Source organism: Elephas maximus, chromosome 12, assembly GCF_024166365.1.
Source record: "Elephas maximus indicus isolate mEleMax1 chromosome 12, mEleMax1 primary haplotype, whole genome shotgun sequence".
NCBI lineage: Eukaryota > Metazoa > Chordata > Mammalia > Proboscidea > Elephantidae > Elephas > Elephas maximus.
The window spans coordinates 101,038,882-101,058,852 of record NC_064830.1 but is presented as its reverse complement, the minus strand read 5'-3'; the positions used below and the strand labels follow the sequence as shown (position 1 = coordinate 101,058,852).

The 19,971-nt window shown below is 43.1% G+C and overlaps 2 protein-coding genes across 3 annotated transcripts in view; both read right to left on the bottom strand.

Moving 5' to 3' along the window:
- CYTH3 (cytohesin 3) overlaps positions 1-16,976 on the bottom strand; it is an 87,700-nt gene extending 70,724 nt beyond the window's left edge. For both annotated transcript variants that reach the window (XM_049905147.1, XM_049905148.1), the window contains exon 1: positions 16,864-16,976. In XM_049905147.1, coding sequence (XP_049761104.1) covers positions 16,864-16,912 — 49 coding nt within the window. In that variant the 5' untranslated portion in view covers positions 16,913-16,976. The remainder of the gene's footprint in view (positions 1-16,863) is intronic.
- The window catches only part of LOC126087581 (small integral membrane protein 10-like protein 2A), a 147,667-nt gene that overhangs the window by 46,601 nt on the left and 81,095 nt on the right, over positions 1-19,971 (bottom strand). The window lies entirely within an intron of this gene.

The window sequence follows — 19,971 nt, the reverse complement described above, 5'->3', positions numbered from 1 at the left end:
GAGTAGAACTGCCCCATAGGGTTTCCAAGGAGCACACCTGGTGGATTCGAACTGCCAACCTTCTGGTTAGCAGCCATGGCTCTTAACCACTATGCCACCAGGGTTTCCAAAGGTCAGGATGTATTCACCAGGAATCAAACCAGGGTCATCTGCTTGGAAGGCAAGTTATGCTCACCACTATACCACCAACACTGACGCCAGTAACTTTAAAACTCTTCAATTAAGGAAATGGCTTTCCTGTATAATCTGTTCCTGAAACTCCCAGGCACCACTTTAACCAACTTCACTACTAAAACCACGATAAACCCACCCAAGCAAAGCTAACAAGACTAGACAACTTCTAGGAGACAGTCTCTGCAAAGTGAAGTGGGCAGATCCCTGGTTTGGGCCGTGGTCTCAAGGGTACTTTCTCAGTTTCAGAACACCTGGGGAGACTCACACTAAATCCCAATGTGGACCTTTCTCTGAAGAGTGAAATTCTTTTTTAACCTACCTCAAACCTTTCCAGATAAACTGGAAGGAGATAAAATGTTTACTGTAGAGCTAGCCGTAATACTTTTTATTTTTTTTAGTTGTGCTTTAGGTGGAAGTTTACCGCTCAAGTCAGTTTCTCATACAAAAATTAATACACATACCATTATGTGACTCTAGTTGCTCTCCCTATAATGTGACTGCACACTCCTCCTTTCCAATCCGGATTTCCCGTGTCCATTCAACCAGCTCCTGTCCCTTTCTGCCTTCTCATCTTGCCTCCAGACAGGAGCTGCCCATTTAGGCTCGTGTATCTACTTGAACTAAGAAAGAAGCACACTCTTCATGAGTATCATTTTATGTCTTATAGTACAGTCTATTCTTTGAACAACTGGCTTTGGGAACCGTTTTAGTTCCGGGTTAACAGAGAGTCCGGGGGCCTTGTCTTCTGGGGTTCCTCCAGTCTTGTTCAGACCATTAAGTCTGGTCTTCTTATTAGAATTTGAGTTCTGCACCCCTTTTCTCCTGCTCCATCAGGGACTCTCTATTGTGTTCCCTGTCAGGGCTGTCACCGGTGGTAGCCAGGCCCCATCTAGTTCTTTGCCAGAACACTTCTGAAACAGATTTTCTTATTATCTTTAGATGCAGGACAGCCAGGATTAAAATACTCGCTAGGAAGAGGGCAAAGAAAGAAGGCCCCAGACTCTATTGAAAGGGAAGGAAAAGGGGACAGGGAACAGTGTGGAAAAGTAAGGGTTAAATCCTAAAACCAAACATCTAAACACTAATAGCAGCAGAACCCAGAGGAGACTCCCCAGCTTGGCTCTTTCCAGAATCAAAAAAATTAAAAACTAGTCATATTTTCCATGCCCAGACAAATTATTGGGCACTTATAAGACAGAACAAGCACTGAGGGAGTCACACAAGGGTGGGACATCCTGCCTGCATTCCAGTGGGAAGACCTCTATTCCCTCTGTCTGCTTGTCATCAGGAGAAGGTCTGATGAGCAAGCTGTGGAGAATTTAAAGACAAGTCTGACTACAGAAAGGCAGGAAAGAACACATTTGACTTTCTCTTGTAAAAAATAAAAACCTCACAGTAACCATTTGACTAGTATATGGCTTAACCACTATTTTAAATGAAAAAGCTGTCTTATAAACACGTGATTTTGGGAATCCACAGCAGAAACTCAGAGGCTCCCGAGAAAATGCAACAATTTAGGAGAAGGCTTAGCCAGTATCAAGATTCTTTTCATGTAAGGCAATGAAAGGCAGCATTTTATTCTCAAAAATGTCCATGCTCTCAGAAGTGTGGTCAGAGCCTGAAAGAAGTCTGCAATCGCTTGTCCTCCCACACTCGGGAAACACAGCCTCATCATGTGAAGATGCCAAATGTCTACAAGACATTAGAAACCTCAAAGTTTCCCATACTCTAATACAAACAAAAATGAATTCATCTGTCTGATCCTTCCTCAATTAAAAAAAAATTTAATCCAATTACTGAAACTTAGAAAAGAACATTCTTGGTCATTTTCTTTTATTTCCTCTCTGCTAAGAACTAAAAGGAAGTCCTGTCTTTTAGCAGCATATTAAATCACACTGTCTGCCACTTTCAATTACTGCATTTTTCTGAATATTTCTGAGTTAAAATAAATCTGGTCATAAGGATTTGCCACATGCAACTATTAATGGATTTCTAAGCATATGAAAATGTTTTGCTTTATTAAAAGTGGGAGAAATTACTAATCTCAAAAAGAATACATAACTAGCTCCGTTCTTAAAATGACAAATAATATATGTTTAATGAAAACTTACTTATTATGTTTCTCTTCTGCACTGTGTCGCAATGAGATCCTTACTGAATGAATGAGAGAATGAAACCTACCTGCTGTTACAAGTCATATCTGTTAAGATGCCTTTGGCTCCAGGTTACAGGACACCTCTACTCAACCATTTAAACAAGGATATTCACTGTGCCATGTGACAGGAAGTCTGGAGATAGGGAGGCTCCCGGGTGGGCTAAATTCAGAAATTCAACATCATCATCCAGGATCCAGTTGGCCACATGGGCTCGGATCTTGAGGCTAGCTTCTGGCATGGAGGTAAGATGGCTACCTAACCAGCACATACAACAAAGGCTAGCATAAGACAAAGAACTGCTTCTTCCTTGTATATTTTTTTAAAGGAAGAAAACTCTCCAAAAGGTCCCCCACAAACTGCCTTTCACATCTCACTGGCCAGATTTGGGGTACACATCCACCCATCCTCCAATGATCAAGGAAGGAAAATCAATGATAAGGAAAAAAGAGATTGCCAAATCTGGCTTAAACTATTTAAGATTTACTCCTTTGTGACAACAGGGTCCTCCTCCCCAATGGGTAGAAAGCTGAACAAATCAGGGTTCTGTGTGTGAGGGAAAAGGGGAAGGTGGTTTGCAATACGGGCCTAACTGTCTTTCACAGATTCAAATACAGCTTTACCAGTGACCAAAAACTACATGGCACTGGCCGATAAAGACACAGATCAATCAGTCCTTTTTTTTTCTTTTCTTCCAAACCCCCCACCCAGGAAAAAAATTTAGATCTCATTTTAGGTTTTCAAATCTAAGGTTTCATTACTTAAAAGTTGGAGCCCTGGTGGTACAACGGTTAAGAGCGTGGCTGCTAAACGAAAAAAAAAAGGTCAGCAGTTCGAATCTACCAGCTGCTTCTTGGAAAGCCTATGGGGCAATTCTACTCTGTCCTACAGGGTCACTATGAGTTGGAATCGATTTGACGGCAATGAGTTTATTTAAAAGTTACATTTTCTAGGGAGGAAAAAGTATTTTTAAAAAATTTATCAGCCACCCTAGCACTTAAATCAACTATAGAAATAGCCAAATAGTTACTGCTTTAATGAACCCTCATATTATCACATTGTGGTTTTAAAGAACCTTCAGAATGTAAAATATTAAATGCAACCCAGATGTTCACAAAAAAATGGAAACAAGATTGTTTTTACTTCATAGCAACCAAATAGGTCAACCCATTTCCTCCTTCAGAGAATTCTCAGAGGACCACAAACTCCACTCAAAGAGCATGTGTTTCAGATGTATCTGTCCACAGAAAAAGGAAACTCTACTGTCCAAAATAAACGGAGAATATTATATGTTCCCATGAAAGTGAATTAGAAAATTGCAGTACGGCTGTGCCTACACATTGCCAAACATCTGGATGAAAACTAAAAAAAGAAATTCTACTAATTATCCAGATATTGGGAAATACTGTTCGATCATTAAAGTGCTTCATTAAAATAGCAAATTGCTGTTTTTACTTATTAATTACAGAAATAAGTGCACCATAATTAACAATAGCCCTGCTGACAGTTTAGGATAGAAACTTTTATTTTCTCCTACCTTAACTGTGTTCCTGGTGACTTACTGAAAACTAAGTCAGCTAAAAGAGTAAATTTGCTCTGCAAAAGTAAATTACAAAATCTTCTTAGCCAACTGAATTGGCTCAGGTGAGTCTGTTCTAATATTTACAATACTACTGAAAGATATTTATCCAAAATAAATACTTGCTGAATTGTCTCTAGTCAAATTATAAAACACTACAGAATCTCACATGTACGTCATGTCAGTTGGGGAATTGATATTAACTACAAAAAGTTTATGAGTTTGGTGTGTACAATTCTCTTAACTAAAGAAATTACTAAGTAGGGTATTTTGAAACAGAATCTGTTACCAGTAGCTTCAATCAAACTATACATTTATATCTGATGGGTCTACTAGGATGCCAAAACTGCCGGCTGAAAAAAAAAAGAAGGAAAAAAAAAATCACTAACCATCAATCAGGAATCAAATAAAATTAAATAACTTTTTTTTGTTAAAAAAAAAAAAAGTTTGTAAGTTTGGTTAACTTCAAAAACCAGGATGGAGAGCCATGTAGTTTCTGATCTCATTTAAATTATTCTTTTCCCACAAATTCAAAATATTTAATATATTTTAAGCAGTTCTAGGATGTTCTGATAAATTTTTTTTTCATTTCATTTCACTTCAAGAGTTTCAATAAGTCTATATTACAAATTGATAAACCTGTATCCTAAAGGATCTGTCAATAATTTTTTAAACTAATTTACTTATCTTGAAGTTATTTATACTAAGGCTGTGAGCAAACAATGCTACTGCTCTAACTCACTTCATATAAATTACTCTTGGTCCTCGAGCACCATCAACAATGTGAGGAACACTGAGCTGCAAATCAAACAAACCTTTCCCTCACTAGGCTCCAATCAAAAGGGCTTTCCCTCCATTCTGCGGATATGCCGAACTCTTCCATTTAAGGGCCCTGGCACGTGCTATTCCTTCAGCATGGACAAACCTTTCTCCCACTCCCTCCTTAATCCACTCCAGTCGAGCTTGCTCCCAACCTCTCCACCAAACCATTTTTTTTAAGTCACCAAATCCAACAGGTACTTCTCTATCCTTATTTTAGTCCGCCTCTCAAGAGTATTCAACACAGCTGACCGCTCTCTCCTCTTAAAACACTCTCTGACTGGAACATTTATACACTGCTGGTGGGAATGTAAAATGGTACAACCGCTGTGGAAATCGATTTGGCGATTCCTTAAAAAGCTACCATACGATCCAGCAATCCCACTCCTCAGAATATATCCTAGAGATATAAGAGCCTCTACACGAACAGATATATGCACTCCCATGTTTACTGCAGCACTGTTTACAATAGCAAAAACATGGAAGCAACCAAGGTGCCCATCAACAGATGAATGGATAAATTACGGTTTATTCACACAATGGAAAACTACGCGTCGATAAAGAGCAGTGATGAATCTGTGAAACATTTCATAACATGGAGGGACCTGGAAGGCATTATGCTGAGTGAAATTAGTTGCAAAAGGACAAATATAGTATAAGACCACTATTATAAGAACTTGAGAAACAGTTTAAACTGAGAAAAAACATTCTTTTGTGGTTATGAGAGGAGGGAGGGAGGGAGAAGGGTATTCACTAATTAGATAGCAGATGGGAACTACTTTAGGTGAAGGGAGAGACAAGACACAATACAGGGGAGGTCAGCACAACTGGACTAAACCAAAGGCAAAGAAGTTTCCTGAATAAACTGAATGCTTTGAAGGCCAGCATGGCAGGGGTTTGGGGACCATGGTTTCAGGGGACATCTAAGTCAATTGGCATAATCAAATCTATTAAGAAAACATTCCGCATCCCACTTTGAAGAGTGGCGCCTGGGGTCTTAAACACTAGCAAGCTGCCATCTAAGATGCATCGATGAGTCTCAACCCACCTGGATCAAAGGAGAATGAAGAACACCAAGGACACAAGGTAATTATGAGCCCAAGAGACAGAAAGGGCCACATGAACCAGAGACTACATTATCCTGAGATGAGAAGAACTAGATGGTGCCCGGCTACAACCGATGACAGCCCTGACAGGGAACACAACAGAGAACCCCTGAGGGAGCAGAAGAGCAGTGGGATACAGACCCCAAATTTTCATAAGACCAGACTTAATGGTCTGACTGAGACTGGAAGGACCCCAGTGGTCGTGGCCCCAGACCTTCTGTTGCCCCAGGACAGGAACCATTCCCAAAGCCAACTCTTCAGACATGGATTGGACTGGACAATGGGTTGGAAAGGGATGCTGGTGAGGAGTGAGCTTCCTGGATCAGGTGGACACTTGAGACTATGTTGACATCTCCTGCCTGGAGGGGAGATGAGAGGGTAGAGGGGGTTAGAAGATGGTGAAATGGACACGAAAAGAGAGAGTGAAGGAAGGGAGTGGGCTGTCTCATTAGGGGGAGAATAATTAGGAGTATGTAGCAAGGCGTATGTAAGTTTTTGTGTGAGAGACTGATTTGATTTGTAAACTTTACAATAAAAATTATTTAAAAAATTAAAACCACATTTCCCTTAACATTTTCTTCATGAATATCAAGATGAGGATCTGCTTTATTTGGTTTATAATCAAATGGGTTTTGCATTACAGCATATTTTGTCTCTCTCTTGTTCTCATTCCCCTTGGTCCTACCTTATTAAACATGTACACTCTAAAAAAAAAAACTCTCTCCTCCCTTAACCTTTACAATACCACACAAGCTCCAAGGAATCCTTGACCTCACTGGCTACTCCTCAGATTCCTTTGCTAGGTCATCCTCAGTCCTGAGATTTTTCTCCTCTTCCTCTACTTCTTCTCCTAGGTGATCTCGTCCATCCCCAAGCATTAAAATATGGATTATCTTCCAAATGTTTATCTCCTACCCAGACCAGTCCTTTAAGCAGCAGCTTCACACAGCCAACTGCTTGCCTGTCATCTCCACTTAGAAATCTCATGGACAAGTCAAATTTTCATTATCAAAATTAAACTCCTGAGATTCTGCTTCCAGTAGAAGCTGACCAGTTTGCCCAGGACTAACCTTTCTGCCAAGAACAAGTGAAAAGGCTTAATAAATTATTAAAAACAACTGTTTGGAGGCCGTAGCAAGCGTCCAATGCAGTGAGGACTGAGGGGGGTCAGAAACCCAGACAGAAGAGAGGTGAGTCCAACAATCTGAGCCACTTTTCTCCTTGAGGCATTTGCCATTCACAGCAGCAGGTAGGAGGCCAAAAAGCTGAGCAGAAACAAGTGCGTGAGAATTTGAGGTCAGCAGAATTTAGAGCAGCCAGAGGAGCCTGGAGGGACAAAAATTGGGAGTTCAGGGCCCACTAAGTAGGAGAGGACCTGGTAACCACCCTCCTCCACCACACTTTCAGTTGGGACCACTAGAAGAAAGGCTAATCAGTAGCAGACCAGCCTTCATAAAGACTGAAGCCCAGCTTCAAATGAGCTCAAATCCCAGTTGAATTAAACTGACAGTCCCCTACCTTACCCTCCTGACAGAATCCTCTCTTGAGGAAGATATCCAGAGTCTCAAATTATCTCTGCAATTTTTCATACACGTTGTCCAGAATTTAATGAAAGCTTAAAAGGCATACTTTGAGTCAAGATCAGATGACTGACTAAAAACCAAGGGTAGAAGAGACTCTCAGAAATCCAAATATTGGAGTTACCAGACACAGACTTTAGAATAGCTATGATTAACATAATAAAGAATTTAGTTGACAAGATCAAAAACGTCAGCAGAAAACTGCAATCTAAAAAAAGAATCAAGAAAACTGAAAAAGACAGTAACTAAAATTAAGAACCCAATGAATTGGTTTAACAGTAGAATAGACAGAGCTAGTCAAAGGACTACTACACTGGAATGTAGATCAAAACATACAGGACATAGTGAAAGATCTAACATACATGTAATTAGAGTCCTAAAGGAGAAAATGAATGCATTAGAAGTAATATATGAAGAGATAATGACCAAGAATTCTCCAAATCTAATGTTAAGATCTCAAGTCACAGTTTTATCACAGCTTTATAAGGAAAAAAAAAAGAGAGAGAGGAGGAGGAAAAGAAGAAAGAGGATGAGAACTACCAATCCCAAGCAGGATAAATGTGAGGAAAACCACATCCAGACAAATGACAGTAACACAGCTGAAAACCAAAGGCAAAGAGAAAATCTGAAAAGCGGCCAGAGGAGGGAGAAAGACACACTATCTTCGAAGGAACAATCAGACAGTAACAGCTGATTTCTCAACAGAAGCAATGGAAGCCAGAAGGCGATGAAATGGCATCTCCAAAGCACTACAAGAAATTAACTTGATAACCTAGAATTGTATAAACCACTTGCCATCGAGTTAATTCCATGTGTGTCTGAGTAGAATTGTGCTCCATAGGGCTTTCGATGGCTGATTTTTCAGACATAGATCACCAGGCCTTTCTTCCAAGGCACCTCTAGGTAGACACCAACCCCCAAACTTTTGGTTAGCAGCTGGGTGCATTAACCATTTGCACCAGCCAAAGACTCCCTAGAATTGTATACCCGGTGAAAGTGCCCTTCAGAAATGAAGGCAAAATAAAGACATTTAAAAAAAAAAGAATCCTCAAAATGGTTTTCTCCTAGTCCTACCTACCAAGACCTCCTCTTCTCATCAAACAGCACCATAATCCACCTAGTCACAGAAGCCAGAAACAGGGAAGCCCTCTTAGATTCCTCTTTCCTTCACCTCCAACCTCCAAGCCAACAGTTTGTCCAACAGATTCTCTCTCTAAAATACATTTGATCACTACTAAAGCAACGTAAATTAGACCATCATTGACAAACACCGTGCGTTGATTAAGAACACTAGGAATGCTGGAAAATAAGAACACTACTCACAAGTACCTATATATTGTTTACGGATATACACACACATACATGTATAAATATATGTCTGTCTAAGGTCTCCATGAGTTGGAATTGACTTGACAACAACTGGGTTAAGTATTAAAAATACTCTAAAGATTGTGAATGCAATTAATGTCATTGAATTGTACACTTAAAGACTGGCTGAAACAGCAAGTTTTCTGAGAGATATATTTTATCACAATAAAAAGTAAACACATGTGTGTGTGCACATATATATGTATGTGTGTATATGTATGTATGGTTAATGTGTGTGAACACACACACACACTAGAGGGTCACACATCAAATTCGTAATGGTTGCCTCTCAGGAAATATAAAAGGAAGAAGGAAATAGGGTCAGGGAAGGCTACTACACAAAAGTAACTACGATTTTATTTGATATTTATTAACTAATATTTACTGAAGGCCTTCTATGCACCTAACAGTGTTCTAGATCTTGGGGATATTAACCGTGAATAAAGGCAGACAATATTTCTGCTTTTCATTGAATTTACATTCTAAGAGGGAAGAGACAAATATATAATAGGTAAGGGGTGGTAAGCACAAAGAAGAAAAATAAAGCTAACAATGGGGTGCTATTTCAGACAGGTTTATCGAGTAAGACCTCTCTGATGAGGAGACATCTGAACAGAAACCTGAATGAAGCAAGGAAGCATGACACACAGACAGCTGAGGGGAAAACACTGCAGGCGGAGGGACAGCAAGTGCAAAGGAGCTGAGACAGGAGGACTGAGCTTGGCAGGTCCAAGGACTAGCAAGCAGACCTGTGTGGCTGGTGTGAAACGGTGAGAAGAGGGATGGAAGATGTCAAAGAGATACAGGGAACCAGAGTAAGGTCAATGACGACACCCAAGGTAAAAAGCACTTCTGGATTTGTAAGCCCAATGCCGTCGAGTCGATTCCAACTCATAGTGACCCTATAGGACAGAAAAGAACTACTCCATAGGGTTTCAGGAGCAGCTGGTGGATTCGAACTGCAGACCTTCTGGTTAGCAGACAAGCTCTTAACCACTGTGCCATCAGAGCCCCCACAAAGCCTAAAATATTGACTATCTGGCCTTTCTATGGGAAAAATTTACAGCCCTCTTTACCAGGACATGCAGACCCTATACAGCCCCAGTTGTGCAACGTCAGGCAAGCCACTTAACTTCCCTGTGTCTCAGTTTTCCCGCCTGTAAAATGGTGATGATAATAAGTACTTAATAGGGTTACTGGGAAGAGTACTTAAGATATGTAAAGCACATAGGACAGAACCTGTTTTGCAGAAAGCGCTGCTGTCCTTAGCCCCTATGGAGTGGGCCCGCCTCATGGATCCCATGCACAATGCAACAAAACACTGCCAGTTCCTGCACCATCCCCGTGATCAGTTGCTGATCGGAACACTGGGATCCACAGGGTTTTCATCAGCTGATGTTGGAAAATACATTGCCAGGCCTTTGTTCCTAGTCCATCTTAGGCTGGAAGCTCCACTGAAACCCTGTTCAGCATCACAGCAACACCCAAGCTTCTACTGACAGACGGGTGGTGGCTGCGCATGAGGTGCACTGGCTGGGAATGGAACCTGTGTCTCCCACATTAATTTAAAAAAAAAAACCCAAACCCGCCACCGTCGAGTCAATTTCGACTCTTAGCGACCGTACAGGAGAGAGCAGAACTGCCCCCATGGGGTTTCCAGGGAGCAGCTGGTGGATTCGAACTGCCGACCTTTTGATGCAGCCAAACACTTAACTACTGGTGCCACCAGGGCTCTGGTCTCCTACATGGAAGGCAATAATTCTACCACTGAACCACCACTACCCCCTATAGAAAGCATTATGTAAACCTTAACTAAAATTCTTGAAATGTAGATCAAATGTCATTCCCCTGGTTAAAACCCTCCAATGGCTTCATGCACACATAAGAAAATCTGAATTTCGGACCTACTGAAACCACCTGATATGGCCCTTGCCTCTCTCTCCCCCCTTAAAAAAAATTTTAAAAAACTGTCTTAAACCACAGAAACTTTCCTTCAATTCTGCAGACATACTCAGCTCTCTCCAGCTCTGTACCTTTCCTTCTGCCTGGTCCACTGTGTGCATGATTGGCAAGACCTTCTGGCCATTGAGGTTGTACCCGAAACAGCATTTCCCCAAAGAAGGTTCCTTGGTTGAAAGGCTTCACTTCTCCTGCCCCACCAACCCTAAACCAAAACCAAACAAAACCCACTGCCTTCCGGTCAATTCAAACTCATAGCGACCCTATAGACTCACCCTCATTCTCTCCTTCAACCCTTTGTTGATCTCCTTTAACCCGTTAATTATAATGGGCAATTAGTCTATATATCCGTTTACCTTTCCCACCTGTCTCCCCACCTAAACATAAGCTCCATGTCCTAGGAACCTCATCTCCCTCCTTCACCATTACAGCCCTTGTGCCATGCAGAGCACCTGGCATTTGGCAGAGAGGCTATAGATATTTGTTAAATGAATAAACTGACTAGAAAAGAATATGCTCTAAGCACATTCTAAAAGCATCTATTGTGCCTACTTTTTAAACATTCAAAAGACTAGTAGTTGTTAATTTCCTACAAGCAGACTGAAAAAATTAGGTAACTCGTTTTACCATTGAATGTATATTAATCATATTTTTTTTCCATATAAAAATACCCTCAAAATGAGTGATTTTTTTTTTAACCACTATTTTTTCTGTGAAACCATCTTCAGATTTTGGAAAAACTGAAAACAGACTTACTTGAACTTTTTTTTTAATTTCAAAAAATAAAAAAGTATATATAGTAAAGTTTCCTTCCCACCCATATTCCCCATCTGTTCAGTTCCTAGCCTTCTCCTCAAACAGGTAACCATTGTTATTAGTTCCCTGTTCAACCTTCCAGAAAACACTCACGCATATGTAAGAATGTCTTTTTTTCTTTAAACATAAATGGCAGTTTTACATTTTCCTACATTTTGTTTTTGTAGCTTAAGAAGATATTTTGGAGATCTTTCCATATCAATTCATCAAGAGTGTCTTCATTTCTTTCTACAACTTCACAACTTCATCCACTGTCTTAGTCATCCAGTGCTGCTGTAACAGAAACACCACTATTGGATGGCTTTAACAAAAACAAATTTATTTTCTCACAGTCTAGTAGGCTAGAAGGCCAAATTTAGGGCAACAGCTCCAAGGGAAGGCTTTCTCTGTGGCCTCTGGAGGAAGGTCCTTGTCCTCAATCTTCCCCTGGAGCAGGAGTCCACTCCTGGCACTGCTTTCTTGGTGGTATGACGTCCTCACCTCTCTGCTTGCTTCCCTTTCCTTTTATCTCTGGTGAGATAGAAGGTGGTGCGGGCCACACCTCAGGGAAACTCCCTTGACACTGGATCAGGGATGTGACCTTAGTAGGGGTGTTACAATCCTACCTTAATTCTCTTTAACATAAATTGAAAACCACAAAATGGAGGACAACCACAGAATATTGGGAATCATGGCTTAACCAAGTTGACACATATTTTGGGGGGACACAATTCAATCCATGACATCCACCATCTGGATATATTATGATTTATCTGATGAATCTCCTACAGATGGGACACTCAGGTTATTTCTCATCTTTTATTACTACAAACAATGCAATGAATAACCTTGTACATACGCTATCTCACACATATACAAATACATCTGTAGGTTAAATTCCTAGAACAGCTATTGCTGGATCAAAGGATTTATACACTTGTAATTTTAGATACCACTTGTCCGTCCGTTTGCCACACTGTGGTGGCTTGGGTGTTGCTGTGATGCTGGAAGCCAAATACCAAAAGGGTCACCCATAGTAGACAGGTTTCAGTGGAGCCTCCAGACTCAGACTAGGAAGAAAGACCCAGCTATCTACTTCCAAAAATTAGCCAACAAAAACCCTATGGATCACAACAGAATACTGTCCATCTGGACTCAAACATGCCAAAGATCGTGGAGATGGAGCAGCAGGGCTGCATGATGTTTCATTCTGTTATACATGGGGTTGCCATGAATTGGAGCCAACCTGACAGCAACTAACAGCAACAATTTTAAAAGATACTTTCAAGTGCCCCCTGTATCCGTCATGGTCCAACCAGAAAAAAAAACACAAGTCACACTCTCTAAGTATATGAAATGGAGGAAATACAAGGAATTGATCACAGAGGTGAGGGAAAAGCTGAGACATCAAACAAGAAATAGTGAGACCACCCAGAGATTAGCAGCAGCAAGAAGCTGCCACCTCCTCTAAACCAGGGGGTCAAAAGGAGGAGGTCTTTTCAAAGCTCAGGAGCTAGGGCCACTAGCTGGGCTGAAGTTAGAACCACAATGGACCTGATGGCAGGAGCCAGGGCCAAGAAGGAAACAAGGCAACTGCCAGGGACAGTGTCTGAGGCAGAAAAGAGGAGGAGGAAAAACCTGCTTCTGCCTTCTTCCTGCCATCCAACCTCCCACCAGTGGCTCCCCACCGGCCAGGCCCAGCTGGAAGCCAGCTGACTCAAGGGCCTGGGAGAGGTAGCCTGCAGGGGTCAGTCCTCTGCAGAGGAAGGGCAAGAACAGATCTGAGAACCAAGGGGACACAGGTTGGCACTGCTTCCATAAGTGCTGTAACTAATTTACACTCCTACCAGCAACCTATCTGGCTGGCTTGCCAACAGACTTTTCAAACCTGGAGGTTATCACTTGTCTGACAGGTGAAAGGAAGGATCTCCATATAGTTTTAATTTGTATTTCATTAAGTGAGGCTGGGCATCTTTCCCCACGAAGACAGATTCAGCCCTTGTCTACATTAATGGGCCGGGGGCAGGCAAAACCAACAAAGTTAATCTGCCATGGATGATCCATTCAGGAACGTCGGTCAGATAAATTCCCACACTGATCTTTATGATGGCAGCAAACATTAAACTAGCCAGTCGCCTTTCAAGAAGAGTCATACCTCAAGAATAGTTCTAGAAAAACTGAAAGGCAACAGAGCCCCAAAGGAGTTAAAAATGCCTTAACTATACTCTGCACACATTATAAATAACAATGTGTTCTTGTAATCTTGTACCCCCCACTTGTTCCTCCTTATAACCGCCTTCCACTCATATCACCAACCTCTGTCCTTATCTTGCACTGAAAGAACAAATCATAATAATACCCTGGACAAAAATTAAACTGTAAAAGCAGCAAGTAGGGACCAATTTTTTAAGTCTTTTAACCTGACCAACACATTAACAAATAAGACCTTACAAATTATCTTTGGCCTCTGCTATAACTACCATTTAAATAGATTACTCACCCTTTTAAGCAAGCTGAAACTTTGCGTACTTTGTTCTAAAAATATACCAAAGAGGTTATATTTTACAATTGTTTGGCAACTGACTGAAATATCTGCTAAAGGGCTGAACTTTATCTTAAAACGTGAATTTTAAAACAAAGCATTTTTTAAAAATCTAAATGGCGTTAATAAGTGTAAAGAACTGTAAGAGGTCTGTCAGGTTCTAAGGCCCTAACGATCAAGAGTTAAATGTAAGCACATAGAATTTATACAATAATCTATATACAATGATTCTTATTTTGAAACTTTTGAAAAAGATTTTCACTTGATTCAAAAATAAATATTGCTAAGGGTCTTTCACAATACAAGATTTTAATAAACCAAATCAATAAAGGTCAGAAGTTGTTTTCCAGCACCTAGCAGGCTGCTAGTTTAGTAGGAAATCAATAAATATCTGTTCATTGTTGAATGTTCCAGTGAGGTGAATTAAATTATATATTAGAAGCAATCATATACCTTTCCCACTAGCGAGTCCATTTTTTGTCTTTCTCCCTCAAAATTTGAAAGTAATTAATGCTTAATCCAGAAATCTGGAAAATACATAAACTAAGAAAATAAACCATCCATGGTAACACTAGTTTTAACATTGTTTAGACCATTACTTATAAAACAACACTATTTTTAATGCCTGTAAATTATTTTCCTCCAATAAGCTTCCCCTAATTTACCTCACATTCCCCTACTGTTGGGCACCGCTGCTTCTAATTTTTTACTATTATAAATAGTGTGATGTACATCTTCATGAATAAGGTTTTTTTTTTTTTTAATTTCAAGATTGTTTCCTTGTGATATATTCCTCCCAAAAAACCAAACCCATTGCCGTCAAGTCAATTCCAACTCACAGCAACCCTATAGGACAGAGCAGAGCTGCCTCATAGGGTTTTCCTAGGCTGTAATAAAAAAAAAAAAAAAAATTTTTTTTTTTTAGTCTTTAAGGAAGCAGGCTGTCATGTCCTTCTCCTAAGGAGCCGCTGGTGGGTTCAAATCGCCAACCTTTCGATTAGCAGCTGAGCACCTACCCGCTGCACCACCAGGGCTCCTTGATATATTAATAGCCCAAAGAAAGCTCTAACACTCTGGATATTTAATGTCAGGCTTTGTTATAGGACTCAAGACCTATAAATTGCTCCAGGACTCTGGCTCCCTTTTTTTCTCTTTATATCTGCTTTTACCTTCAAGTCTTCTACATCTCTTTGCTCACGGAGTCCGACGCACCTTTCCATGTCTGTCGAGCTACCTTAACTCTAACATCAAACAGTTAAATGTTAACGGAACCAGATAGACATAAGGAGAATGTTCATGCGTTATAAAGAATGTAACCAATGTCACTGAACAATTTGGGTAGAAACCGTTGAATGGGAACCTCAACTGCCATGTAAACCTTCACTGAAATGCAATAAAATTTCATTAAAAAAAAAAGTTTGAATGTTACAATTGTCTTTATTTTCTAAAAAAGAAAAACGGCTATGCCTGCTATGTTGTGTCCTCCAAGGAGTGATGGGCAGGAAGCGCTGTATCCACAGGGAATCCATTACTTAGAATCCTGTGTCTTCAGACCGACAGCCTGGCTGTAGGAGGGTTTGCAACTGGGCTCCTTCTTTGCACAGCACTTTCTTTCATAAACAACACACCCACTTGGTGCCATAGTGCTATCGCTAGCTTTAACTCCGCGCACTGAACTCTCAAACGCTGTGACTTGTGCCAACTTCCCACCATCACAGCCACATTGCTGCTTTCAGGAAAAAAAAAAAAAAACGTTTCCCTCGGTGCAGCACTTAAATTCTAGAAGGCACCTTGATTAACTTCATCCTGAAGCATTCAATCCTGCTGATTCTTACAGGCAACTGCTAAGCAGCCTGTAATTAGGACTTTTCAAAAAACGCTCGCCTATGACTTGGGGTTCTTCTGATCATTTGGTCTGTCAGCAAAAAGGGTATCCTGAACAAAAGTATAGAGAACCTCGACCTCGGGTGTCCCTGTGAAATATGCGTATTAATCCTGTACTTTTCCAAACCAATGTCCCAATCCAGGCAGACACATTATTTGGTTTTAAAAAAGCAATTCGCAGCAATACATCCCATCACACAACGGTGTACCGTATTCCACTAAATAGTTCACAACAAATGCTGCTCGAGGTGACAGGACGTCAAACACAGACGACCTGGGCCACCCTGCCACGGACACGACCCACCTGGGAAAGCTGTCCTTCCCCAGAGGCGACAGGAAAGGGGTCGCCGGTGTCGAACTCCTGCCGCTGGCTGTAGCTCCTTACTCAAGCCCTCGGCTCTGCCACTTTTTTATTTTTCGCTTATCCACACCTGTAATCTCGCTGTCCTCCGCCCCACAAGCAATTCCAGAGACCACGTCGGACCCAGAGCCGAGAAAAGTGTTCATTCTGAGTTTGAACCCTCGCTCCCTCCTCTGACCCTGGCGGAGCCCCATTCCCCACGGCTCAGCCCCTTCCCACCGCCCGAGAAAGGAACCGGCGCCGGTCAGCCCCAGCGGCGGCGGGGCCCCGGAGGGCGTGGACGCCCTTGGCGACGGGATACGGGGAAGGTCGCCCGCGGGGACTCCCGCCCGGAGCAGCGACCCCGCGGCCTCGGCTCGAGCCGCCCGGGCACCCCCGCCTCGCCCGGGACCCTCGCTCGGGCTCGGCGGCGACCGCGGCCGGCCCCGCCCGGTCTCCTCAGGCCGACCCCGACCGCCCGCCCCGGCCCCGGCCGCCCTCGTCGGGCCCGTCCGGGACCTCCGCCCAGGCCGCCGGCCGAGCCGCCACACCTCTGACACTCACCTCCGCCCTCGCCGCCGCCGCCGCCGCCGCCGCCGCCGCCTTCATCCATCTTGAGGCGACTCCCGCTGCCGGCACGCCGGGGCCGCCGGGCGAGGGGCCGCGGGCGGGGGCGCCGCCGGTGCGGAGCGCGCGGGCTGCCGGCTCGGCTCCAGCAGCGCGGCGGCGGCCGGCTCGCGGCCCGGGCCTCCTCGGCGGGCGGGGCCTCCTCGGCGGGCGGGGCCCCCTCAGCCGGGCGGGGCCTCTTCGGCCGGTGGAGCCTCCTCAGCCGCCCGCAGCCCGCCGCCGTCATGTGACGCATAGGCCCCGCCCCTCGGTGGGCGGAGCCCCAGGGTGCTCGGCCCCGCCCCCTGCCGGAGTGTGGCTGGTGTCCTGACAGCGGCCCACGCTCCTGGGCGTCTCCTCCGATCCGGAGGCTGCGGCCAGGCGAGGGTGAAATGGGGTCCCAGCAGCCTTAGAACAGATGTGGGGTCTGGGACACTGCAGTGCTTCCTTCTACAAAACTCAGGCGAGGCGTCCTCCTCGCACTTGCACTCAGGAAAAAAGGTCCAGAAATGAACGTCCTGGAAAGTCAGACCCTCCCCTTGGGGCCCCCCAAAATGTAAGGTCCCCATCAACAGATGAATGGATAAACAAATTATGGTACATACACACAGTGAAAGACTATGCAACAAAAAAGAACAATGATGAATTCGTGAAACATTTCACAACATAGATGAATCTAGAGGGCATTACACTGAGCAAAATAAGTCAATCTCAAAAGGACAAATATTGTATGAGACCACTATTATTTACACGCTGGAAAAAAAAAAAAACTTTGATGGTTACAAGGAAGGGAAGGGGTGGGGAGGAGAAATCGCTGACTAGATAGTAAAAACCAAAAAACCAAACCCATTGACCTCAAGTCATTTCCGACTCAAAGCAGCCCTATAGGACAGAGCAGAACTGCCCCGTAGGGTTTCCAAGGAGCAGCTGGTGAATTCTAACTGCCAACCGTTTGGTTAGCAGCTGTAGCTCTTAACCACTACACCACCAGGGTTTCTGACCAGATAGCAGATAAGTGTTAACTTTGGAGAAGGGAAAGACAGCACACGATATAGGGGAAGTCAGCACAACTTGGCCAAATCAAACTCATAGAAGCTTCCTAGACACTTCCAAACACCTTGAGGGCCTGAGTTACTGGGGCTGAGGGCTGGGGAACATGGTCTTGGGGGACATCTAGATCAGTTGGTATAACATACCTCATAAAGAAAACATTCTACATCCTACTTTGGTGAGTAGTGTCTGGGGTTTTAAAAGCTTGCAAGCGGCCATTTAAGATACATCAATTAGTCCCATCTCTAACAAAGCAAAGAAGAATGAAAGAAAGAAAAAAAAAAAAAAGACACAAGGAAAAGATTAGTCCAAGGGAGTAATGGACCACGTGAACCACAGCCTCCACCAGCCTGAGCCCAGAAGAGCTAGATGGTGCCTGGCTACCACCACCAACCACTCTGACAGAGATCACAACAGAGGGTAGAACAAAATTCTTCAGTCACAAAAAAAGACCAGACTTGCTGGTCTGACAGAGACTGAAGGAACCCGCAAGACTATGGCCCCTGAACAGCCTGCTAACTCAGAAGTGAAGCCACTCCTGAAGTCCACCTTTCAGCCAAAGATTAGACAGGCCTATAAAACAACAATAACACACGTGAGGAATGTGCTTCTTAGTTCAATCAAGTATGTGAGACCAAATGGGCAACACTTGCCCAAAAGCAAAGCTGAGAAGGCAGGAAGGGTCAGGAAAACTGGACACAGGGAACCCAGGGTGTAAAGGGAAAGGGGGAGAATGCTGACACATTTTGGGGATAGTAACCAATGTCACAAAACAGTTTGTGTATAAATTGTAAACTTTCATGTAAAGCACAAGAAAATTAAAAAAGAAGAAGAAGAAATGTAAGGTCGCCACAGGCCTTCGGAATTATTCCAGCCTGTCAAGCTTTCTGATATACAATGCAGCCTCTTCTCCTTTCCTGGCAATAAGACTGCACTTGGAAATGAACAGGGTATAAGGCTTTATAAACGCGTGTTCCCATAAGGTAGTACCCAAATCCTAATCCGGCACACCTGGGTTCCCTCCCCTTTCACATGGGAAGAGGTGGGCCAGCCTGGCCTCTGGTGCCCTTGAAAGTTTAGCTTTGTTGTTGTTGTCAGGAGCCATCCAGTTGATTTCCCAATCATAGTGACCCCATGTGACAGAGTAGAACTGCCCCACATGGTTTTTTAGGCTATAATTGTGTGTGTGTGTGTGGTCTAAGTGAAAGTTTACAATTCAAGTCAGTTTCTCATACAAAAACTTATACACATGTTGTTATGTGACCCTAGTTGTTCTCCCTGTAATGTGACAGCACACTCCTCCTCTCTACCCTGTATTTCCCATGTCCATTCAACCAGCTCCTATCCCGTTCTGCCTTCTCATCTCGCCTCTAGACAGGAGCTGCCCATTTAGTCTAATGTATCTACTTGAGCCAAGAAGCACACTCTCTACCGGCATCATTTTATGTTTCATAGTCCAGTCTAATCTTTGTCTGAAGAGTTGGCTTCAGGAATGGTTTTAGTTCTGGGCTAACAGAGAGTCCGGGGGCCACGTCTTCTGGGGTCCCTCTAGTCTCAGTCAGACCACCAAGTCTGGTCTTTTTACTAGAATTTGAATTCTGTACCCCACTTTCCTCCTGCTCCATGAGGAGCTCTCTTATGTGTTCCCTGTCAGTCCGGTCATTGGCAGTAGTCGGGTACCACCTAGTTCTTCCGGTCTCAGGTTGATGGAGTCTCTGGTTTATGTGGCCCTTTCTGTCTCTTGGGCTCATATTTTCCTTACGTTTTTGGTGTTCTTCATTCTCCTTTTAGGCTATAATTTTTACCGAAGCAGATTGCCAGGTGTTTCTCCTGCAAGACATTGGGTGGGTTCAAACCACCAACCTTTCAGTTAACAGCCAAGCACTTAACCATTGCACCACCAGGGCTCCTTAGTTTAGCTCTAATCTCCCTTGAAAAGCTGCCAGCTGCCCTGGATTTAGGATGCAGACACACAGAAATGAGAGAAAGAGCGCTGAATTCCATTTCCCAGGGCAT